General features: G+C 33.8%; 2 protein-coding genes across 3 annotated transcripts in view; one reads left to right on the top strand and one right to left on the bottom strand.

The window, feature by feature from the left end:
- The window catches only part of LOC117113714 (biorientation of chromosomes in cell division protein 1-like 1), a 16,417-nt gene extending 1,240 nt beyond the window's left edge, over positions 1 to 15,177 (top strand). The window contains exons 2-7 of one of the 2 annotated variants that reach the window (XM_033257138.1): positions 4,907 to 5,031; positions 5,803 to 6,248; positions 8,014 to 8,454; positions 8,660 to 8,844; positions 9,382 to 9,523; positions 10,657 to 15,177. In XM_033257138.1, the coding sequence (XP_033113029.1) occupies positions 4,907 to 5,031; positions 5,803 to 6,248; positions 8,014 to 8,454; positions 8,660 to 8,844; positions 9,382 to 9,523; positions 10,657 to 13,190 (3,873 nt within the window). In that variant the 3' untranslated portion in view covers positions 13,191 to 15,177. Of the gene's footprint in view, positions 1 to 4,906; positions 5,032 to 5,802; positions 6,249 to 8,013; positions 8,455 to 8,659; positions 8,845 to 9,381; positions 9,524 to 10,653 lie in introns of both variants that reach the window. The other variant, XM_033257137.1, reaches the window with a different exon arrangement.
- Positions 15,178 to 22,131: 6,954 nt separating this feature from the next.
- The window catches only part of LOC117113717 (suppressor of fused homolog), a gene marked incomplete in the record, with an annotated part of 28,891 nt that continues 23,962 nt past the window's right edge, over positions 22,132 to 27,060 (bottom strand). Inside the window, 3 exon segments of the mRNA XM_033257142.1 lie at positions 22,132 to 23,628; positions 24,002 to 24,070; positions 25,788 to 25,926. Of these exon segments, the coding sequence (XP_033113033.1) occupies positions 23,551 to 23,628; positions 24,002 to 24,070; positions 25,788 to 25,926 (286 nt within the window).

Genomic DNA, 27,060 nt, shown 5'->3' on the forward strand with positions numbered 1-27,060 from the left:
ATTTAAGGTCAGAATATTGATTCAATAATTGAAATACATTCTTTTTAAAGTTTATACACATTTAATAAAATCCACCAAAATAAATTGAAAATACAATTTTTATAATGATGAAGTTGTTTACTTTTCACAAACATGTTGAAATTTGTGGGGATTCACCATTTAGGCCTATGCCCTAGGTAGATCTGCGTTGAAGAAAACATCTAAGGAGAGCAAAAAATAGTTCTAAAATTTACGCAGATATCGAAAACGAATGGATACCACATTGGAAAAAAATGTCTCATGTGATGTGAATTGAGACGATTTTGGCTTGCTCTGCCGTTTTAATAATTTTACTATCTATGACTCTGAAATTGTGAGTGTAAACAGCATTCAATTTGGTTCGGCTTGCTACCCCCGCCACCGAGTGTAAACAAATTTGAGCCGTGTTGGTTTTTTTTTAAATTATTTATCATTTCCGAAATATCTATGTCATCACAAAGAGGGCTAGTAAAATAAAAATGAAATGAAAATAAAAGGTTCATAGTCATACACAAATTAATTTTAAATGACGATCTGTTTTTTTCCTTGTCTGCGGTCAAAAAACCCGGAAGCCCAATGTACGGAAAAAGAGTTTGGGCGATGTATACCGTCATCACCTGAGCACGTGGTGGAGGAGAAATTTCTATTATCTTATTGGCTAACATGTGAATTGGAGGCGTGGCTTCTTTGATGGACTCACCCAGGCGCGACTGCCGAACTTTGAACTTTAACTTTGTTTACGCTGTGAGTTCATGAAAGTCAAACATGGAATCTGAAAATTGGCAGACATTTTAACGAACTTTCAACAGAAATGAACATCGAATTGAGTGCATACTATTGCAAATTAACTTCGTGTAGGTAAATAAGGTTCTTTACAAGCCTGTTGTGCTATTTATATTGGTGGTTTTTGTATTAATTTTTGTACAGCATTGATTGAAGTAGCCGGCGAAAACATTGTAGTAGCCGATCGAATGCGCCGGCCGCCGGCTCTTAAATAAACTCCTGGTGGGGGTAGCGGAGGGGAATTTATTTGAAATCAAGTAAATTGGAATATTGTTTGTCAATAGCCTTCATGAATCTAATTAATTAACATTTGCTCATTTTCAGGTTAGATGACATAATTTGGCATCAAAGATTGAATGGGTGTGGAAAGGGGAGGGGGGGCTGGATGGGTGGGGAGGGGTATTGAGCTGATTCTGTTTTTAAAAGTTCCCCCCTCCCCCACAACCAGCATATTGTTGGAGAGCATTTTTTTTATAGAATTTGATTTTTTTACTGAGTTAGCACTAATTGTACCTTGTATTTTTATAACAATAAAAGATCTGTATCTGTATCTTCATTAATGAGATCTGGAGTGGGTGGGGGAAGCAAACAAAAAACATTAATCTACCAGCCTAGGTACCACCGCACGCTCTGATTAGCCACATTACAAAATGACCACCCAAACTAATAATGTTCATAGGCTGATTTTTTTAATGAATTTAAAATCATCAAAAATCACTATAATCTAACATATTTAGAAACTAGAGCATAATTACAAGTAACAAATAGTATTTGTACCAATATTACATGCTATATCTACTATTTATAATATATTTGGTGTAAAAATACTAGGTATTTTTCATTTGATCCGTGGTCAGCGTTCGCACAGCTAAAAGCCTATTCTTTAACATTACACAGAAGAACACCATGAAGTGACTACAAAATGGAGTTGAAAACCTGTGGCCAACTTGCACTTTCCCATGCACCAATTTTTCTAAATCTTGCGTCAAATGATGCAATATAACATACTAATTATGGACCTTATTATCAAAATAATGGACTCATTTTCGTTTAATGAAAAATAAGCGTGTTTTACGATCGTCAATTTTCGAATGTTGCAAACCTCGATATAACGTCGGACAAAAAAAATGGAAAAATAACACAGCTGTAGAATAACTTCCGCTTGACATTTTGAGGTCAAAACTTCAGCAGTAACCAATCAAAACCGTAATTTTACGAATTAATTACTAACAGCTATGCTGGGCCGCCGCTGTCTCGAGTCACAAATTTACACCGACAGCAAAAGTGGGCGTGGCAACGTAACTTGCAGGTGCCTACCAAAACGACAAACGAGCAAAATCAATGCTGACTAGCTGCATAATTTTCTGAATTTGAAATTGTCCCGACAGTAGGTACGCGACAAAAAATTTCAAGTTCGAGCAATTCCTTTGCAGCTGGTATCATTTAAAAGAGTATTATTATAGAATTAAATTGATACCAAGTTCATTGTCATCCGTCAAATATCATCAGCAAAGTTACATAATTTAAGAGATTATTTATAAAATAATATTAATAATAATTAAATTATGCCTAATTTTGGTCCTTCAAATCCTATGTAAACAATGGAGAAGTATGTGACCTTGTTCTTGAAAAACATACAAAAAATGCTTTTTTGTTTCTATACATTTCTCAATAAAATAAAAAGCATTTGGAAGCACACAAAATGGACAAAAGAAACATTATAAAAATCATTAAAATTTAATAATTTATTAATTAAATAACAATTAAATTAATTAATTAATTACAAATAATTAATTATAATATGCCATAATGTCTTTAAATTTTTTTACACGTGCCTCAATGAATAAGACATTTGAAAGCACACAAGGAGAACAAAAGCAGTGGCATATGTAGGTGTGTTTTGACCCTCACCCCACCCCTGACCACGCCTGACCCCACCCAACCCACTTTCCTACAGTACCCTCCGTTGAGAATAATTTTTTTTTCCTCTTTCTTATGGTCGTCCCACATTTAATTCATCAAAATATGATTATATATCATATTAAGTATTGATATAATTAAAATTAAATTGGTTTCAGAACAATAAACATGGATAAAACAAAACATAACATAAAATCGATCGCGACTGTGTGTATAAACATGTTGTCATGTGCAATCAGGCAAGACCAGATGTGCATGACCACTCATGCTGCACCGCACGAACAGATTTTGGGAATTTCTATTCACAACACACTTTTTATTTTTGGTCAAAAACTAGGTTTCGGTGTTCAAATTATCTAAATATTACACCCAGTTGTAGATAAATATATAAACTAACACAATAAACTGGTTTCAGAACAAAATAAACTTGACTTCTTTAAAAATACTGAAATCGAATTTTGCCATAGGCTCTTTTTCCCACTTTCAATTTTTAATTGCGGTTTTTTTTTTAAATTTATTACACATGTATGACAAATTGTTTGATGCTTCATTTTGTCTATATGCTAAAGTTTTATTTATTATTATTGTTGTTGTTATTATTATTATTTTGCATTTTTTACTTTTTGACATAAATTGTTTAGCCTGATTTTATCTGTATTTGAAAGTTTTATTTATTTAAATTTTTACTGCTTTTACATTGTGTTTCCCCTAATATTTTTATTATTGAATTTGTATGTTTTATTATTATTGTTGTTGTTGTTGTTCTTTCGCGTTTTTTAATTCCATGACAATTTAGCCTCATTTTTAATTTACATTTTTTTGTCTGTATTTGAAAGTTGTATTTATTTAAATGTTTACTGCTTTTACATTGTGTTTCCCCTAATCTTTTTATTATTGAATTTGGATGTTTTATTATTATTATTATTATTATTATTATTATTATTATTATTATTGTTGTCGTTCTTTCGCGTATTTTACTTCTATGACAATTTAGCCTCATATTTCCATATTTAATTGTACACTTTCATGTTTATACTTGGTTTTTTTTTTCGCGTTTTTACTTTATGACATAAATTGTTTAGCATCATTTTGTCTGTATTTTAAAGTTTTAATGTTTACAATCTTTTTATTATTGAATTTGTAGTGTTATATTGTTAACACTATGAAAATTTAGCCTCATTTTTACCGTATTTAAAATCGTGTACACATTCATGTTTATATTTGGTTGCTGTTTTGGTTTATTGCCGTTTTGACTTCTATTGCCGTTTTGACTTCTATTGCCATTTTGACTTATTGCCGTTTTGGTCCATTGCCGTTCTGGTCAAAAAGTGTTGCTGTTTTGGTTTTTTGCCATTTTGGTCATTGTCGTTTTGACTTATTGCCATTTTGGTTTATTGCCGTTTTGACCAGAAGGCGCCATAGGCCTAAGCTAGGCCTGGTCATTAATTTGTGTTTTTTTGCAATAAAATACTAACGAAGAACCTCAATAGTTACGTTATCTTATAATAGTTTGCTCGGCGAAGGCATCACCTCTGTGAGTGCAGTGCAGTTTGTCTCCAAACCGTTTTTTAAATGAAAGTAAAATTATGACTAGCCTAGGCCTCTGCCTAGATTCCTAGAATGTCGATGTAATATTTAACTCTACAATGTTTTAATAATTTGATGAATTTTTAAATATTTTATATTTTTATATTGTACATAGAAATATTTTACTACAATCTTCGCCTGTAAGTGGGACCTTCTTGGTCCTGTTGGATGATTGAATTGAATAAATAAATAAATACTTGTATAAAAAATAGTGAGTATCAGTACTTCTGTACCAAACTATGAAACACCCTAATCAAAGTCCAAGGGGAGTGAAGAACAGTGCCACAGTTCTAATGTCCAGTGGAACGTTTGCAAGGACAGTGAAAACGTGGCTAAAAATGGTGCATAAGTACTGCCTGGTTGTGGTTTGTATTGAGACTTACTGTATACATACTTGAAGCCTAATTTTCTGAACATTTTGGCACAGAAGTTGGCCCATACTGTATTTCTAGATCTTAATTTTGCAAAGTGGATTCACCTGCAGACCTTCTTTAATATCTGAATTTTGTGTTAATTCCTTCAGCTAAAATAATAAACAGCAAGTCTGTAGTAATTAATGACAAACTTAATTATAATTACTGTGAACCTTTCTCTGCAGCCTGCCTATCAAAATTTAAGACAACGTGTGGAGAATTATGTATCTAACTTTCTTAGTGGGGTAACATGGAGTCCTACCATGAACAAGAATCAATTGAGAGACAGCTTGAGGAGACAAATCAATCAGTGAGTAAAAGATGGTCCTTCCAATTTTCTGGTCCTCACAATGAAGTTTAAATATTTTTGGAGGTTTATATGTACTTGTTATGAACAAAATTTGCTTCTGGAACATAAAATTAGTTTGTTTGTATCCACCAGTCTATTGTAAGATCTTTGAAAGGGGATCTGTAGTCATTACATGATGACTAAAGTGGATTATGCAAGATTTAACCACCCATTATTAATTTTTTCATTTATTTAATTTTTTTTTACTATATTATTAATGGTGGCCCTTTCAGCACAAGTTTGGCTGATATTTGGCCCTCTTATTATATGAAATAACATTGAATGCTTTCAGTGAAGTCTCATTACAAAGTTTAGGGAGTGAAGATGGTTTTACTGTAATTGTGAGAAAAAAATCCTGTGCTGTCACTGGATTTGAACCCAGGACCCTGGGATTAGAAGGCAAGCATCTTAACTACCAAGCTACAGCATCCACTATTCAGATATTTTCATTAATTCATAATCAGAAATTTAAAACAGACAAAAAAGCCATATTTTCATTTTTCGCTTCGTATTTTGCAAGTATATGTACTGTAAAATATTTAAAATTCTAGAAGCATTTTGTAAGATAGCATTAAAACACATTTATGCAGGTGATAGTAAATTATTGATAGTACATAATGTACCACTTCAGATGGGTATAATTCATTCATAATTATATTTCGTATTTTATTAAAGAAACAAAATCATTGTCAGATAAATTTTTGAGATACGTGTGCCTTTTTTCCCATCTAGATCCGAAATTCTTGCTATCGGTGTTGAACGAGTTATAGAGCAAGTTGTTGACCCTCAAATTCAACATGTTTTCCGTCCAAAGTTGGAAGAAGTGGTGCAGAACATTTTAAAAGTTGAATTGGATCCAAACTCAGAAATGGGATTGAGTGGATTTATTCCAACTACATGTAGTTCCAATCCTTCTCAACTTTTCAGTAATCGTGTTTCAGTCAATGAAAGCCAACCATCATATGCGAACCAAGCTACTTCTTTTACTGGACATGTGTCAGTCAGCACACCACCTATCATGGAATCATCCTCTAGTGTAGCTCCTCCGCTACCATATGAAGCTCCACCCCTTCCAAGCCATTCACCACCACCACTACCTGAAGAAGCCCCACCTCCTCCTTTGCCAGAAAGTGTTGCACCTCCCCCTCCACCAGATGAACCACCTTCACCTTCCCAAGGTAAGGGTACTTTCATTCTAATTACTGTAATGTGAATTTAAGTGAGAATCAAAAATTATTTTATCTCTCCTATCAATGATTTACATTAAGACATGTTGTACCTTTGCAAAGGAGGTTGAATACTCACCGCTGTCTGTTTGTCTGTTACCAAGGTATGCAAGAACTAAGGAATAGGTCGGCATAAAATTTAATGGAATGGTACATAATAATCTAAGAAAGAGATGATTAAATTTTGGAAAGAAAAGGTCAGAGGACAAGGTCAGAGTCACGGAAATTTGATTTTTAACCATTACTCATTAAAAAAAAGAAAATATAACCCAGCGAATTATACTTTGGCACAGAGTGGAGGTGACAAAATAAATAAAATGAAATGAGGTACTGTATGCACTTTATGGAATGACGCACTCTAGTTCATGTATTGGGTGCCAGAGAAATTGGGTATTGCTAAACCCCGCAAACCTCCAAAAAAACACCACAAACCCCATCCAAACCCTGTGATAATGATTGAATCACATAGTATAGGACTCAATTTGGTATCTCAAAAAAAAAAATCATATTTTTATGTTCCTCACAACCTATTTTTGGGGTAAAAAGGCAATTTTTTGTATAAAAAAATTGCTAAAACCTGCAAACCTCCAAAAACACAGTGCAAACACCATCCAAACCCTGTGATAGTGATTGAATCACTAGGCCTAGAAAAGCCTTCCTAATACAACTCTAATGGAAACAAGCTTCTGACATGTCCAATCATCTTCTTAGTGTGTATAAATAAATGTTATGTTCAGTATACTGTAGAGACTTAATATTAGTCTCAGGACTAAATGTTTTTAAATAACTGATGGCCTCTACTGTAATTTGCTTGTTTATATCGTGATTCTGTATGGTGGTTTGCTGTACAAAAAAGTACAATTCATTTAACAACCACCATTTAGGAGATAAATGTTTAATAAGGCTTTCAAATGCTATGACGTGGCAAATGACTTCTTGAGGTCAAGATCGATTACAGTATCCAATTACTGAAGAGTGTATATTCCTATAGCTATAAGGATCATAAATTTATTTAAGTATTTTCCCAGATGAAATTTTATGTTTTATGTATGCAATACTGTGTGACTAGACAATAATTTATAAAAGAATGAAATTACTTATTTTGAATCATCACCTCATCACAGATTGACATTTCAGCAAAACTTTTTACACTATGTAGTTTACAGAAAATAGTAGATTTTGGTGGATATAACTGGTACACTATAAGACAGGCAAGCCTGATGTTTTCTTGACCTAGTTTTTGGGTTGAAATTAAAATGCAAATTCCAGTGAAAGCAAACTGATTTACTCTATTTGAGTTATTTAAACATCTTAGCTACAGTATACTGTACCTTAAACTTGATAAAAATTAAGTTATTCAGGATCTTGTGAATAATTGTAATTCGCCAAAATTCATTAGAAGTTAGCATCACTCACTGCATGACCGTCACTGCAATGACATATGAATTGTGGAATTATAACTATTTTATAGCATTTAAACTTGATCAAAAATATGTTAAAATACAGGACTATTGAGATATTGCAGTGTTATGTTGTAAAATATTATAAATTATTTGAAGGATTCTTTATTAGTTTGGTTTCTATTTACTGTCACTATGTAAAGTTAATTCGATATTGACTAGCAAAATCCATATAGCGCACAACACCAACAAGTGTGATTAATTCCAATTAAAAATGCTGTTACACTATTTTAATAACCTTTTTTATATTTGAATAGATATGGATGTAGAGAGCACAGAGTCAATGGACATAGAAGAAACCACCAAATCAGAACCTCTACAAAAGAGTGGACCATTCAAATTTATGAAGAACCTCTTACATAAGGCAAAGGAAAAGGTGAAGTGTATCATTGGAGAGAGGAATGAAGAAGAATCAAAGCATGACGATGAAAACATGACTCTGGAATCAAATGTCGTGGAAGAGAAGATGCAAATTCTTGAATTGGAAAGAACTGATGATAAAAAAGAAGGATGTCTAGATGCAAAGGATGGTGATGCTGGCAAAGGTGATGGTGGTGGGGATGATGAAGAAGACCGCTTAACAGACATAACTGTTAGCTCAGTGCACACTAGTGATTTGTCTTCGTTTACGGAGGGCATCAGCTCATCTTCAAGCAGTGATTTATCTGATTCTGATGATGACGAACTTAAAAAAATAAGTATGTTCATGTTTCTGAAAACAGATTAAAACTGCTCTTTAATTTCTCAATTTTTACCTTGTTTTAATTGCTGCTGCTTCAGCAAATAAATGCCAGAATTGTCTTCAAAGCATATGTATTCTGAATATATGAGATTCTTTATATATTTTCATTTTCATGTAACCCACATTCGTACTTACATTCAATGCTCACTATTTACTTAAAGGTGACAGTGTTGAGATGGCAGGTGAGAGATCATTGTCAAGGTGTTCCTCATTGGCAACAGACTCAGATAAAGGTTCTTCTAAAGGATCAGGAAGAAAGTCCTCTAACCTGGCTCTAGCCATTAGTCGTTACCATAGTGATAGCGATGAAGATATGGAGAAGCGACAAGAGAGGAGAAGGAAGGCTGTAAGTTGTTCAACACACACTTCTAAATCTAGTGTTGTAATGCTACTAATTTGTATTTTGTTTTTACTCTTTAGCTATACAGTATATGTAACAATGAGTCACAGGGCCTGGGGGTAGGGGGTGAGAAATTGTTGAAGGCACACGTATGTGTCACAAAAGTGGCAGAGTGGATAGTGTTGAGTGATTTTCCTCCCTACCTTAAAACATTTAATGAATTTTAAGACTGAAAAGACTGCTTTATAGGCAATGTTATAATAACAAATTTTTTTGTGTTAATAAACCATAGAATCAACTTTTAATTTCACACACAAATTAGAATATTTCTGTCCATTGTACATGCTAAGATTATCATTTGCATGCATTATAATTATTGTTTTTCATTATTTTTGTTAAAAGATGATGCAAATAATTCTGTGAATTCTAGTAGTCCTTTTACTTAACGGTTTCATGTACCATTTATGCTACTGGAGATACAAAAATTTTATTAAGAAAAACTAGGTTATTTGTGGTTGTTAATTACTGTCTGATGTTTTGTAGGCTGAAGCAAGAGAGGAGAGAGCTGTCTTACGACAACAAGCAAGAGAGGAACATCAAAAGAAGATAGAACAAATGAAAGCTGAAAGGTTGGCCAAGAAACGAAAAAAAGCATTACAAGAAAAGAGCAATACTTCTGATGAAGGTGAGATGCATAATAATCTGGAAAAAGCATGTAATTGTTTTGAAAAAAAATTTTTCCTCAGATATTTAACAAATTCTGTCTGTCATTAGATACTAACTTGAACAATAAAATTTGAGCAAAAACATATTTTCCATCTCAATGCTCGACAAATTCAAAAAGTATTTACCGATTTCTATTTATTTGTGACATGGTATAATCTCTTGCACATAAGAGTACATGCACTTCACAATAAAACAGATGGTGAAATGGAATCATTGCCAGTACCAAAATAGTTTTGAATTATAAATTTATTGTGAATTATTGCACAATTTGTGTATATCATTGGAACAAGGACAATCACTCTAATTGTGACTACTTCACCTTTCATTAGGCAATGTGGGCAGTGTGAAGTCCTGCTTTGGTGGAAGCCAATGGTCTATTATGTGCAACTGTTTACCTTGGGCATAAACAAATTTTCTGAAAATGATTGTGCATGAAAAAAGAAATACTTAATGTGACGTCAGATGAAAAGATTTTGTGGTTTTTCCCATAGTAACTTACCAATGAATTTGATCTTATCTTTAAAAACAACTCACTACAATGAGTTAAATATAAATTACTTTGCCTCACTTCTGATGTTTTACTCTATTATTGTTTTTATCTTTATTTCATATTGTATTATGTTGTAATATTCCTGTATGCTATGTTGCACCACATATTATAAATGTATTATTTTATTTCATTTAGAAAGGCTATTTTTTTTTTTCCAAACTTTTTTTCTTTTTCCACACTTCCTCATTTTTTAACCATTTTTTTAAGGTATCAAACTAATATGAAAAAATGAACCTTTTCTATAAGGACTGTACTTTAATTTTTGAATTATCGCTTATCTCTTGTGTAGACAAATGTAATTTTGTTAAAATAATAATAATATAATAATAATAATATACCTATTGAGTCAATTGGAAAAAAAAATATTGGCACATGCATAGAATTTAACTCCAAGCACTACCTTTTGTAATGCTTTTTAGCTGATGTTTGAAATAATTATGAAACCTATTGCATATAATATATCATTAATATTGATGAATGTTGTATTTTTCATTACAAAATAAATTTTATAATGCAAATGTCTCTATTTTGTATTTTAGAAGACACTGATGATAGACCAGGAAGAAAGGAAAAAAGAACACGATCTATTCAACTAAAGGAACAAATGAAAGAGAAACTGCTGGAGAAGAAGAAAGAAAAGAAGAGAATGGCAGCTGCATCACACTCTGTCTCTGAAGAAACACTTTCCCCAAGAAAGCAAGTAACAGACTCAAAGCCCAGAGAAATATACAGATTTGATTTGGTTGCTAGGCAACTGAAGAAACCACTTGTGAAAACTCATTATTTACTTTGTGAAGAATTACCAGGAGAAGAACAAATGAATGATAGCAATAACAAAGAGAAATTTAGGGGATCAGATGGTAAGCATTCAAGTGCTGAAAACCAAGAAATGATTGAGGATAAATTGGAAGAAGGTGAGCTCAAAGAAGCATTTGATGATGTACTGCATAGACCATCTGATGCTAGTAATGTTGAAGTTAATGAATCTATGGTTGATTTGAATATAATAGACAGTGATGATAAAAATGAGCAGTTACACTCTTTTGATGTCAAAACAAAACAGTTTTCAGTACATGTAGCAGTAGAATCTAGTTGCTGGAAAGACAAATCCCAAGAGCATGATGGTGTGACAATTGCTGATAGCAACTTGAAAACTGAATCTCAGAAGCAGGATTATGTTCCAGTTACTCATAGTAGCTTAAAAGTTAATTCCAAAAGGAATAGTGGTGTTGCACTGACATCAGCTGAAAGCAGCTTAAAAGATGAGTCTCAGGATGGTGATAAGGTTCCAGAAACTGATAGCAGTATGACAGTTCAGTCCCAAATAAATAGTGATGTTTCAATTACTGATAGTAGCTTCAAAGATAAATCCCATGTGAATAGTGATATGGCAGTGACTGATAAATCCCGGGAGAAAGATGCTGCAGTGACTACTAGCAGTATGACAGGTGAATCACAAATTAATAGCAATGTTGCAGTTACTGATATCTTGAGAGATAAATCTTATAAGAATAATGATGTGGCAGTGACTGGTAGCAGGTTGAAAGATGAATCCCTTGAGGAGGATGATATTTCAATGACTGATAGCAATATGAAAGATCAATCTGATAGGAATACTGTTGTTGATAGTAGTTTTAAAGATGTATCTTGTGAAACTAATAATATTGCAGTTTCAGATAGATTCTTACATGGTGACTCCCAGAGGAATAGAAACATGGAAGTTACTGAAGATGAATCTCAGAAGAGGAATGATGTTGCAGTAACTGATAGTAGTTTGGATAGTAGTATTGCAGTGGCAGCTACTGAGAGTAGCATTGAAGGTGAATCCCAAAAGAGTGATGTTGCAGTTAATGATGGTAGTGTAAAAGATGCCCTGGTTGTTCAAACACAAACCAGTGCCTCTTCAAAAAATATTTTGTTAAAACCTTTGAATGCTCATGAATCTTTTAAGGAGACCAATAAAGCAGTTATGATGGAAAACAATTCAGATTCAGAAAAAAAAGAATTGATAAATGATCCTCCAAGAAGTAAGGATAAAGTTGGAGACAATCATTGTGAAGTAGAAAAAGAAAAGAGTGACACAGAGGACCATGCATCACCAGATAATGTAGTCCAAGAACCAGAAAAAGATGACAATTCAGAAGAGAATCCACCAACCCCAACCCAAGATGAACCGTCCACTTTGGAAGAAATTGCCGAAGATGAACCAGCAGCAATACCAATCTATAGTGTGTCTCCTGCTGCTTATCAGGGGCCAACAATAGGCAGCCTTTTCAAAATCGGTATGGGTGATGCTGAAAGATCTGCAGATCAAGCAAATAGCACTGCAAGCTCACCTTTGTCTGCTATTTCATCTGGGGATCTTAGTGGTGGAGAAGAGAAAATATTGGAAGATGAAGAACCTGATGAAGAGGGTGAGATAAAAGATACCACAGAAAGTGCTACGCAAGAGAAACCAAATAGTGACGGAGGAAGTAGAGATGATAAAGAAGAGGTTCATGAAGGAAGATATGGCATGAGGTCAAGAAGAAAAATTAATTCTCCAAAATACTCTGGAGATGAATACCTGTGGTATGGTTTCAAAAAAAGGTCATCAGGAAGCATAGAAGAAAAAGGAAACAAAGAAACAAAGGCAGGCAGCAGAACACGGACTACAGATACAGAACGTACAACAAGAAAGTCATTACGGACAGATAGCCTATCTGTTGGTAAAGAGGAGGGCGAGGTATATGAGCAACAAGAAACTAAAAAGCGACAGAAAGGATCCACTGAAAACAGTGCATCAATCATTCCTGGTCGAAGGCAAAGGCAAGTTCCAAGAAGGTATTCCCCAAGTGAATCAGTAACAGGGCGTAGAGGCCAGTCTCCAACTCAAAGGGAGGCACAAACAAGACAGTCATCTAACAGATACACAGAACAGCAGCCTTTTGGTGAACGGCGTACAAGAAGACAACAGTCGCCTATTCAACGGGAAGCTAGTAGAAGTAGGAGGGGCACTACTCCTCCAAGAAGGGGGTTGAGAAGGCCATCTGGAGACCGTGCTTCAGATTATCCACCAAGTAAAAGAAGAAGATAGCTTGTCAGTATTCAGCAATTATTCGATGATATATCATGAATTCTCCACAAGAACTAAAAATGACCAAAGAGCTGCGTCTCTAAATATTTCAGCATAGTCTGCATCCTCAAGCTTGTTAAAATTGCATCCCACCTGGCAAATGTAAATGTGCACTTTATAACTGCAAGGAAAAGGTGCAATATAAATGCCCATACCAGTACCAGTAAATGTATTTGCAAATGATACCAACTGTATACTATTTGTCAATGAAAGTTTGACCACTCCTGTAGATATATGTCATAAGATAAAAAAGCATCCAGTGGTTTCTTGTTTGTTTATATATTCATATTCCCTCAATTCTTGCTACTACTAGATCTGCTTAGAGATAGTCTGCATGGTTTTATGTACATGCAGACATACAGCCTACAAGTAGAAAAATAGTTAATATTTTAGATAAGAGAGTGATATCTTTAATTTGCTTTATGAAAAATACAGAAATGTGTTTGAAATTCAGATATGCCATAGTTATACTGTATAGTGTACCACCAATGAAATTTAGCTAAATATTAGCCAAGGAAGTTGTTATATTTTATTTTTTTGACATCATGGGGCGAGTTAGATTGTAGATCATGAAGTATAGCAAAATTCTTCCACTGATATCATGTTTTTTTTGTTTCAATTTCTCATATCCATGTCATAGCTGAATTCTTCTCTGATGTGATTCAGGTATCCATTTTTTCAAGTATAACAAATCCATATTTTATTCAGCACATTTTACATTTCTAGTAAAATAATTTGAAGCTGTGGATGTACTTATGCATTTAGTGCATGTGATCAAAGGAAGAGTTGAATATTATAAAGAAATTGGTATGCTAATATAACAGTATGCACATTTTTAAATATCAGTGTTTTATATTAATTATCTTTAAAGGACAATAAATATCAAACCTATGGAACACCATTACTTGATTAAACCTGGCAGTAAGACCAAAAAAATCCAAGCACAATGACATTTGGAAATTGTTGGTTTACTTTTTTTTCCCCTTTTTTTTTAAACCACTAGGTCAGTCAAAAAGCAGGAGCATGAGCAAGTAAAAAAAAACCATAATACACTTGTTGGAAAAACAAAACAAACAGGAAACTGTCTCTTGGTGTAGTGTTCAGCATTTGGTGGTCATGGTGCCTTAATAATACAGTACACTTCATTTTTCAACTTGCTTGTTAAGTCTGCTTTTTACACATTTCCAACAAGACTGGTATTATTTTGAAGGATAAGAATGTCCTATGTCGTGGGTGGGGGATGGTGTGTGGGAAAAAGATGCCAGTAACGTTTTCTTAATTTAACCCCCTTTCAGTATATCTGAATAATTACTCTGCCTGTATATTCAAGTGATTTTAAAGTGAATACAGTATTATCTAAGTAGTAATAAGTAGGTGTCATCCATACTAAATCCATTCTTGTTGAAATAAATTCTTAAGATTGTCTGGAGGGATACAAAGTAGGATGACTTAGACATAACCAAACACAGTGATCTCTTTGGAATAATGTGTGGTTTTATGGGGTGGAAATTCAAGGTTGAATAGCTGAGGTGTTTGAAAGTCGATAGAGATGAAGTACTTTTATATAAGAATTCAAAGGAAATCTTGGTGGTAAAAAGTCATTGTTATTGTGATTTGTCCCAATTGAATTGTAAAGAATACTGTGATGAAAGTTGAACTAATATAATAGGGAAAAGAGTTTGTGAACATACTGTAGGCTCATTTTCCCTGGCCGTTTTGTTGCTGCATATCTCAAGACAAAAAAAAGGTGATGAACTATCCAAAGTTAAACTGTAAAAATTTGGATAAATGCTATGTATTAAAGGGTATCATGTTGTCAATGTGTAAAGCTAAACCACAACTTCTATTTGAAGAAGGCTTGCAAAAGGATGAGATTAATCTGTACCCTTAAAATATATTGCATAATGTACATTTTTTTTAAAGACATTAAAATCCTGTAAAGATAAAATGTTGATTTGACTTGTTTTGGGAATTTAGTATTAATCCTATAGGCTGCTGAGACTAATTGATTATTATTTAGGTTAATTTTTTAGTGTTAGGCCTACTACTAGAGCAGTGGGTTACAAATAACGATAGGCCTACTGATTTCAATCAAACATGCCTTGTGTCTACTACCATACAAAAGCGGTTTGGCGCAGCAGGAACGGTTTACCAACCTTGAGGTTGGGGTTCAATCCTTCGCTGTGCATTTTACTTGTTTCCTTGTGTTCACTTGTGTCTCAGAGTGCTTTTCCACATTATTACCCCAGTCATTGGAATGATGCCTATGGGGAAAATTCCATAGTTTGCTGCATGAAATATTTCAGCGCATTTTGCACTCAAAAATATTACGTACCCATTTATTACATACGCAAGGACACAAGTGAAATGCACAGCGAAGGATTGAAACCCCGACCTCGAGGGAAACCAAAACATTCCCGCTGCACCAAACAACTTCCACATCCTTGAGCAAGATACTCTATCTGCATTGCTTCTATCCACCCAGGAATATAAATGCGCTGATTACCAGCAGGAACACTTAAAGCATGTGTGACCCAATGACCAGGGAAAAGAATTGCGCATTATAACCACAAGGAAAAGGCGCATTATAAATGCATATACCAGTACCATTCAGTGACGGCTCCAGGATATTTTTTGGGGGGGGGGGGTGTGGTGCGCAAAGCTGTCCAACAGGGGGACTTGAGGTCGTAGAAGGGATCCCCTCCCAAATGAGCTTTTTTTTTTAAGAATAGCAACCTCTGGATGGCCGGAAATGTTACTCTAATCTGTGACAGACATTGTTGGCTTGGGTGTGGGCCTATTTTTATATCTTTTATGGTCTGATTGCCCGACCTGTCCGGCTTGGGGAACTTGAGCCCCCCTGTCGGCTACCATGAAAGAGCTGTATTCATTCTATACGGCAGTGGCGGTAACTTCAACAATTAACATCGTCTTGTATTGGTGTAGGACTGTTTCGGCCTTCATATTCAGCTGTGTATGTCTTAAGACGGTCAATTCGATTTATAAAATGACTAATAGATATCGAGTGATAATTATAATACTCTAATAATTATAAATAAATATGTGTATTGACTAAAAGAAATAAAAAGACTGTGGGGAAGGCAAGCAGCATATATTTGGAAATGATGAAATATCAAACAATGTTGTCAAACGTATATTCAATCAAATTTCAAAACCTTTATGTTATATTTTTAATCTTTGCTTTGGAAAGGGAACATTCCTTGATGCCCTAAAAATTGCCAAGGTAGTTCCTATTTATAAAAAAGGTGATCCTCATTTGTTTACTAATTACAGACCTATTTCTTTATTACCTTGTTTCTCCAAAATCCTAGAGCGCCTAATTTACAACAGATTGCTTAGGTTTTTAGATAAGCACAATATTATTCACAATCGCCAATATGGTTTTTAAAAATTCTTTTCAACTGATTTTGCTATTATTGATATATATGACCAAATTACCAAAGCTATTGGTAATAATTATTTCACAGCTGGTATTTTTCTTGATCTGAGCAAGGCCTTTGACACTACAGTAGAACCTCGTTTTTACGTACCCCAGTTATACGAACCCTCTGTTTTACGTACGCCTCGTATGGACGATGACGTCATCAAAAACCCCGAAAATATTCAAAACAAACGGCCCTTTTGAGAGCAACCATATATAAAAAGAATATAACAATAAACTATAACAATAAACAAACCATAATGCAACGTATTTTCATTAAACAGCAACGTTGATTGAGTCTAATACCGGGTTGTTATAATCTAAAACCACGTGAAGTGAGTGAGATGAACAACTACCGATGATGCTCAAAATTATTGCTTTCCTCCTTAGCTTCGTGTGGCAAACCATGGAAGAACTCGTCTGGTCGAATTTTCTACACGAAGCTGAGTAGACATAGTTTCGTACACAAACGCTAATTGGTTGGCTCGCCCAGTGAATAGCACATGGTTGCTGTTTCACGTACACGAACGCTAATTGGTTGGCTCGCCCAGTGCAGCGCACATGGGTTTAGTTTGTCTCAACAGGCCCAGACAACACCACATCTCTGTTGTTTAGAATAGGCACGAAGGGGAATTCCCAAGTTATACCTTTGTCGTATAGGTAATCTTACAATATTTTCATGTTCTTTATTTTAGTTGAATAAAAGATATAAAGTGATGAATTAATACACTAGACACATGGTTTTATTTGAACACTTTATTATGACATCGTAAAGTGATGAATAAAAACACTAAACACATGGTTTTATTCGTAGGCCTAGAGGCAAGGGCTAGCCTAGGTATCATCGTTCGTTCGTACATACGTTTATTGAGCGTTACGTACGTGTTACTAGGTCAAAGGTTACCACAAATTTAACCCAACCTCTATTTTACGAATCCCCCGATTTACGTACGCCCTCTGGTCCCGTACCGTACGTAAAATCGAGGTTCTACTGATCATAGAATTTTACTAAACAAACTTGAACGTTATGGTGTCAGAGGCCTTGCTCTCAATCTACAGTATTTAGAAGCTACCTTGGCAATCGACAACAATTTGTTTCAGTTGAGTCTTTATAATTCTCCTCTTTCTAAAATCAACTGTGGTGTTCCACAGAGGTCAATACTTGGTCCTTTATTATTTTTAATTTATATTAATGATCTTCCAAATTGTTCATCATTATTAGGTTTTGTTATGTTTGCTGACGACACCAATCTTTTCTATTCAAACAAAAACTTATCAGAACTTTTTAAAATTACTAACACTGAATTAAGCAAGGTATCCTTGGTTTAAATTAAATAAATTATCATTGAACATTAATAAAACTAATTTTATTCTTTTTAATCACAAAACAAAACAAGACCATAATCATGTTTTAAAAATAGATAATAATATTATTAACCAGATCAGTGAAACAAAATTTCTCGGTGTAACATTAGATTCCAAGCTTTCCTGGCAACCTCATCGTAACAAAATTTTTAATATTTCTAGAAATATTGGTGTCATGAATAAGTTAAAAAATGATTTTCCCCAACATATACTTTTATCATTATACAATACCTTAGTCCTACCCTATATTAACTATTGCAATCTCTCGTACTTGGGCCACCACAGTTGATAAACATACGTACCTATGCCCCTGGACAAGTCTTGAGACCCACTAGTATTGATAGCATTTTTAAATTACAAAAACGTGCTCTCAGGATTTGTTCAGGGTCAAGTCATACTACACACACTAAACCTTTATTTTATAAATATAATACACTTAATATATTTGATCTAAACAAACTACAAACCTATAATTTTATGTATCGATTTATAGTAATACACTCCACTCCCAATCCATATTACCCTATTATTCCCAACCCAACAGTCTGAAATTCATAACTATCAAACCAGGTTTTCAAAAAACAATATTACTACAGAAAAATGTGTATCTTCTCTTAGAAAAAAATTCAGTATTTTAAAATGGACCTAAGTTATGGAATTCCCTTGACCTCTTTTTTTAAATCTTTACCCAGTTTTTTTTCTTTTTATCTTGTCTCGATGTATGGTAATTAAGCCTTCTACCTTATGTATTAAAATAGAAACCAGACAACCTGTTTATGTTTTTAGTGTTTGTATTTTATTTTTATTTTAATGGTGGCCACATCTTAAAGTTTTTCTTAAACTTATTGTGGTCTCCATCCACATACTGTAGATTTTTTTAATATGTTTGATCATGTATATGTTTTTTTTTGTTCATTATGTGGAAAATAAATAGATCAATCAAATTTGTGTGAATTCGACAAAGGAAGACTAGGGTGTGCATATATACAAGAAACGAGCGTAATTCTAGGTTTAACAAACATAAAATTCTCACTGGTAAGTGATAAGCCTATCTGTAAAGGCAGGCTAGTGTACTTCCAGATGACAAAAACAAAATACCAATTTTCTAGATGTTAAATACATAGCAGCCAATGAAAATGATAGAAATGGCAATAGTTGGAGGTCTAGTATTAATAATAGATATCGTTAATAATAATTTAATAACAAATAAAGTAATACTAATAAAACAATTTTTGAAAATTAAAAAAGAAACCGTTTCAGTTAGGAAAAAATACTTGAAAATTGATTGAAAAGTTTGTTTTTTTGCCGAGACCCATTTTTTAATACAATTTATTTTAATGAGAATCTGTTTGCACAAATCTGTACCCAGTATGCGTACAGTGTAGTAATATGAACTCTGCCCAGGAGTAAACACATGAAAGAGGGGGAGGGGGTGTGGGGGAAGAGAATCATTTCTGGCAATGGAGATTCCTTCTCCGCCAAGAGTTTTCCAGTTAAGGTGTGTGGTAGGATTGATCGTGCTGCGCAATTTTGCAGGATTTTATCTGAGAAATATTTACTTGCCATGCCAGAAGAGTAAGGTTAGTGTACAAGAGAAAAACAAAACTGATTTTCTGGATGTTGAATACATAGCGGCCCATGAATCGATACCGAGGCTTTGTCGAAGTAATGTAGATTTTGATGTAGTAGGTACTATTTGCTTGTTTACACAACTTTGAACGGACCAGCAGGATCAAACCAGACTCCAAGATACTTCAAACATAGTAACTATCAACAGCTTGAACAGTAGTCTCCAATTTTTATCTTAGTGGCAGCACCAAAGCCAAAAAGAAGTTGTTTAAAAAAAAAAAATTATTTTTTTAGTAGCCAGTTATTGATGTTACCAAGTTGATGTTGCAATTCGTTTTGAATCCGAAAAAAAATAAAGCCATATTGTCAGCATATATTAAACAATTTGAAACGGAATTGAACGGATTGCCAAAACCCAGTTTGCTGACTTTAATAAAAAAAAAATTGGTGCATTGAAATTGCTTTGATAAATATATATGTATACTAAATTGTGAATAACTAAAATAACCATTAATATATACTGTATTTCTTGAATATCATATTTTAAAACAACAGAATTTAGTATGAGCCTATAAAATGTGCATTGCAGTTGTTCAGATAAAATACTATTAAATTATTATATGTATGTTAGTTTTAGAGTATAGTAATGTATTTAATTCATTTTATGCTGTTGATTCCTGTTTTTGTTAAATTACCACTCGGCCAGCTAGGTTTTGGCAAAGTGGGATTAGGCAAACTGGGTTTAAAAAATTTTAATTGGCCTCCCCCAAAGGAGCGAAGCTCCAGGAAGGCTATTGTTTTTACCTGTGTTGTTTTATGTTGTCGTCATCGTAGGTCATTTGCTTTTCTACCACAATCTAAAATTTGTTAAGTCTGATTGGTTTCAAACTTGGCAGAATGCAAGATGGTAATAAGAAGACAGCCTATTGTTTTTGTCATTCTATTGGAAATCACCTCCCCTTAATTGCGCAGCACATTTAACAAGTTTATAAAGCATACTGTTGGAATAACATTATATATGAAGCTCCAGGAAAACAAACAAACAACTAGCTACTAATATAACCATTTATTTTTACTAAGGCCACAGTATTGCTGTACAAATTCACTAGATCACTATGCATGCATGTTACTGTTTCATGGACGGATTTTATGACAGCCACTTAATTAACTAACAAGTAATTGAACCATCTTCTAATAAATATATATTTAACGTGAACAAACAAGTATGGAATGGTATAAGCTGAGTTTTATGCAAGATTTGAAATACTCACCGTGGAAGAGCAGATATGGTGAATGGACCACATATCAAATGACCAGGGTACCTGTATATACTTATGCACATATAGATTTGTTTAACTATAAAAGTGTATCTTAACTATAATTTTTCGTGCCATACTGTGCACTTTATACCACATTTTAAATAATTATTTTTGAACAATCGAATACATAACATATTCATTCATCCTTTTCAAAACCTGCTTAATGCAACATTACTATACAAGCGAAAATGTTTTTTTTTTTTTTTTTTTTATAACGCTTGATCATGTGCAACTGTATTAAGTTATTTTAGGTACCTGTAGTAATATCTAATAATGTTTAATTTATTAATAACAATACAGTATGTTGTAGGTCATCTCACTGCACAAAGCTAATATCCCTTTTTGACTGAATTCATCTGATTCAACTTTAATGATTTTCAGTAATTTAATGCCAAGTAATTAGGACTGGGAGTTGTGAGACACCACATGAGCATTCTTGCTGGAGGATTGCTGGAACTTAACTTCATCTCGTTGCGCATGTTCTATTTGCAGCAACTTAAGCAAAGAATTTAAAATACATGTTATGTGTAATCTGTCCATATGGAAAATTGATATAATTATAAACAATATCAATTATTAAGATTGTGATTATGCGACCGTTATGAGAAAAAACAACATACAGGTACTTGAAAGTTGCACTTTTAGAGAAAAATAGATTTAAAATTTGCATGTTCTCAACTCGGCTACAAACTGTCGTATACAATTTTGCAGAACCATAGATCTATAGAATTTATGACAATTCTATCTACAGTAGTTCATTGACACTAGTACCCACAATGACATGCTTTTGTTTGTGTTGTTGTACATACAACAACAGTTCAACTACATTTACAGATTAAATATTTCTGTTAATATATTTACATTTGTTAATATATTTACATTTTGTGGCAAATCTATGTTGAATATTTCTAATAATATCATGTCAAATAAAAGCACTACTAATATTTTGTTAGACTGTCCTGTATTTCTATTATAAAAAAACTATATTATTTTGTAAAATAAACTGTAAGCATTTTATATTAAAAGAAAAATATACCATCATAAAAAAAAAATCATGGATAAACTTTTTCAATTCATTTAAAACATTGAATAGCCCATTAACATGATCAAATATGTTATTCTAATGGTACATTACATATTTGCAACAAGTCTATTTTACTACAAAAATCAGGGGTGCCAATTTGGAAGAAGTCACTTCTGAGAGGGGTCGTTCAACATTATCAACATTTTCACAAGTGAACAAAGAGTATGCTAGGGCGGAGGGGGTAGACAAATTTGTACACTCTTCCATATGCATAAAAAATGTTGATTCAAAATAACATGCAATATGTAAAATAATGCTAAAATTATAATGTAACCATGATTGTTTTTTTCTCTTTATTATGTACCGATGGATATAATATTCATTTTTAAGCAACAAAGTACGTTGCTTTAGTTGACTACACAAAAAAATGGAGAATGGTTTTGCAAAATCTACATTTTTTTGTACACTTCGGAAGGGGGTGGGGAAGAGGTGTACCGATAGAGTACTGTTTGTACACTTGTGAAAATGTTGATAATTGTGAATGATAACTAAATGTGCTTTCTTAACACACCTAATTTCATTTCGCTGCAGATGGTGATATCCATCTGCATTGACCTCCATGAGACAATTGATAATAAAGTACATGCAAATGTTACAAATTTGTGGGATGGGTTATTTTCCAGGACTCTTGCTTGCTTATGGGAGACATGGGACCCTTGCAAAAATCCTTAAATCTATTACCAGTCTATCTAAAAGCCTATGCAAAACAAGTATGTTAGTATTAATCATACATCCATTAATTGAATAATGTATGTATTCAAATTTTCCAATTAAATCTAGTAACTTAATGCACTTTAAATATTACATTTTTCCATGTTTTTTAGCTGAACAAAGATACCATATTTTTAATAAAATTTGAAAATGCAAGGTTTTGAAAAATATTTTATACTGTTCAAGTTTTTTTTAAATATAAACTTCCCCCCCCCCCCACCCCAACTTACCAGTGGTTATCCAGGCATTTGAAATATAGGGGGGCCCAGGGAAGAACATTCACAGATGGAGGATCTACACTACCTCAGCCCCACCATGGTTAAGGCAGAGGTAAGATCATTTTTGATTAATGCCACCTCTAAGTGGCCAGAAATGGCACTCTCAGACTTATATTTGTGAATAATTTTCCTGTTTTCTCCTTTTTTTAAAATTTAGGGGCCCCTCAAATTCCCACTGCATAACTATTCACCCTTCCTGTAAGCATTTACATAGTGCCATACATACACAAAAAAAGAATTAAAATAAATTAACTATTATGTAGAATTTAAATAATGGACGGGATAATATTTTTTAAGTTTATTACAATGAGTATGAAAAAAGCACACACAGTACAATAGTAATCACTGATAGCATACAAACATATTCTCAATTTAAAATCTTAAGAAATGTTGATGTCTTTGTATCTCAAAAAAGTACAAGAAGTAAGTATTTTTGTGCATGTGTATGTATATTGTATGACTTGTGCTGTAAACGCATGCATGCGTACAAGACTAAACTTGCTTTGGTGTGTGTGAATGATGAGATGTATGTTACCATTATTCTTTAAAACTTTCAGCTAAGAGATTCTTCAGGAAGGATTGAAATGTGCAAACCCCTTTCTGGCCAGTCATATTCTTTAGGCAGTTCAACCTGTTATTCAAATCAAGCCAAAAAATATGACAATCAAACATCTGCTCTAAAACATTTTAATGAAAGATAACAAATAAAATTCTTTTCTAGTCTTATTAAAATTTGTACATACAGTAAGTCAAAACCTATTAACAATTACCTCACATTTAATCACATAATACTACTACTACTAATAATAATAATAATAATAATATTAACAATAATAATAATAATAAATGACATTTTTGTAGCCCAAAAGACAGTTATTGGCACTATAATATATTGTACATACAGTCAATCAAAACCTATTAACAATTACATCACATTTATTGGCACTATAATATACTGTTCAAATTATGTTGAATAAAATAAACACATGTTAATTTATACTTACAGGAGGATCTATGGCCAGCTCTGCCAAATCTTTTATGAGTTGTTCAACAAATATATCATCAATAAGAACCTAAGTTTAAAGAAGATTTAATAAAATGCATGGTTACCTATTAGAAAAAGACAAATGACAGCTGAAATGTCCTTACAATTGCAATTCATATATACAAATATTGACTGCTCAGGAGGGGAATGGTGAAATCTATTGCCCCTTGGTGATGTAGAGACCGTAGCCTATCTTCCCAAGGGTCGGCCCTCAGGAAGATAGGCTACAGTCTCCACATCACCAAGGGGCAACAGATTTTAACATTCCCTGAATCTAGAGCAGTCAATATTTGTTTTATACACCTCATACTTAGATTCTACAAGGCCTAAAAAAGAACTTACTTAATAGCCTATCTTTTGAGGCCTACACACTAGCCTAGGTGATCAAAGAGTGTGTCTAGGCCTAGCTCCTCTTTGCTCATTTCCTCAATTTCAACAGCACCCATCGTCTTGAAATATTTGTTGAATATTGACAAGACATGAGGTCTCGCCACAAAATGAGTCTTATGGTTAGAAATTCAAAAATTGAGTTTATATTATATTTTTGTAGATCACATTATAAGCTTTCATTTGGTCTTTGAATGGCTTCCCTAAATCCAGAGATGCGAGCATTTTAAGTTTAGGTGTATAAGAACCATGTTTTGAGAAAATCGGCCTCAAATATAAACTAACCTGTACAAAATAATATGACTAGGATTACAGAATATATGCAGAGAACACTGTTTTGGAAAGAAAATTCACTTACAAAGTATACAATCATAAAAAATAAGTATCAAGTTATTCAAAAACATTAGAATCAAAATTTGTAAAAATGTTGACTTTGGCCTGTTTTGGTGAATATCTCAATATGATTTCACCAACGATGCGTCTCATTTCGTAGTGAGACCTCACATATTTAATTTGTCTTCTGGTGCTTTTGCTATCGGCTTTATCATGAAGAAATGCTAGGCCTAGGCTAGTCCTTCTTCATCCAGCAGCTCGAACCCACTAGTCCTACCCTTCATATTTGTTTATCATCTACTCGCTGATCCATGGCGCGGTCAAGGGCTAATTTCTTTCGTTGTAGAGATCGCAGTTCCCTTTTCTCGTCAGCGCGATGTTAAGTGGGCCTCCAGTTTGCATGCGACAGGGAAAAAAGTACTATTTTTCAGAGAATAGTACTTTCTATTGCCCGCTTCTTAACCAAACAGATGCCTAGGCCTAGCATTACTTGCCGATATCCAAAAGCACCAAAAGACAAATTAAATATGTCTTATCAATATTGGACAAATATATTGCAAGATGATGGGTGCTGTTGAAATTGAGAAAATAAGCAAAGAAGAGCTAGACACACTCTTTGATCGCTTAGGGCCTAGGCTAGGCCTAGCTAGTCCAGTAGTAGTAGGCCTAGTATGCCTCTAATATAACAGGCTAGGAAGTAAGTACTTTTTTACGCCTCGTAGAATCTATGTATAAGGTATATAAAACAAATATTGACTGCTCTATATATTCGGGGATCAGTGAAATCTATTGCCCCGAGGTGATATGGAGACCCTCGGAAAGATAGGCTACTGTCTCCACATCACCTCGGGGCAACAGATTTCACCATTCCTCTCATGAGCAGCCAATATTTGTATAGTGAAGCAAGACTTACAAGTAACTAGTATTACTAGTTACTTGTAAGTCTTGCTTCACACTTATACCATGGTATTGGATCACTGGATCAAACACTATATTCTACTGGTGTTAGAGCAGCTTGCCTTTACCTGTAACCATGGCCCTTTGGCAGCATATGCATTTGTTTCATCAACAAAGGCACCCTCTACCCTTGGTGAAACTAGTGTTATTGCAGTGTCCCCTCCAACACCTTTAAATGTAAAATGACGTCCATGTTTTATACGTCCTCTGCAAAGCAAATCAAATAAAAACCATCTCAATCTCAATCATAATATGTATTGTAATTGCTCAGGAGAACACAGAAATTAATCTAATTAAGTGAATAATAATATATGTTCATGTGTTATTTTATTTGGCATCTTCTCCCTCAGAGCAGTGTGGGTACAAGTTGTAGAACAACAACAGTTATTCGAACACTCATGACATTGATAAAACAAAAAAAAACAAAAAAACAAAAAATGTAAAAAATATACCATAAGCACATATATCAAATCATACAATGGATGAGGCAAGTAGCCCTTTAAAGTACATAGCACACTTCATATAAAGATTGCCTGAAGAAATGCACAAACTCAAACCACTATTAAACATCTCCACTAATCAATAATCCATTATCAGTCCTATTGAATCAATTAAGAATTTAAGTATACTTAAACTTAATAGACTAATACAGAAACTAATCACAAACATGCATAATTCCGATCTCCTCATTCTTGCATTTTTACATATAACATTTGCAGCCCAAGGAGCTCACTTGCATACCAACCAAACAGGGGGTGCCGCAGCCACTTCAAGACATGAGACACTTGCGTTACCTATTTTTCGTAAAATCATAATATGGACTTGAAATACCATTTACTAAAATCACATTGTGCTCTAAAAGACGACAGGAAAAAGGCCACTCAATAGTGCCAGAGAGGGAGCAATATTGACTGGTTCTCGGAAGCAAAAAGTGATCCGTCCGGTTGCGATCTCGTGGCTGTACCAAAGGTAGGCTTAGTATGGGGGTGTACCGGCTTAGCACCCAGTCTAGCTTGAAATTCCTGCTAACATCAAGCAGAAAATCATGGCACATTGATACAAGATACGCCAGGGACAACCAATTTCACCACGGTTATTTCCCACACTTGTGCTACAAATTCCTTCTAAGTATACCCCATAAACGCTGCAACATATAGAAATATTTAAGAGTGAGCACCCCGGGATTTGCAGAAACTATCAAACTGTACTGTACAGTTACGAGATGAAAAACGATAATCAATGTTGTGGCACAAAATATATCCAATATTTATTATTGTCTTATAATTGAATGTCATCAAACAAGAGCCTTGCAGGCGTCAACGTTCCTATGCATGATACATG

This window comes from Anneissia japonica, unplaced genomic scaffold, assembly GCF_011630105.1.
Source record: "Anneissia japonica isolate Jap-2015-1 unplaced genomic scaffold, ASM1163010v1 scaffold718_len1063573_cov188, whole genome shotgun sequence".
NCBI lineage: Eukaryota > Metazoa > Echinodermata > Crinoidea > Comatulida > Comatulidae > Anneissia > Anneissia japonica.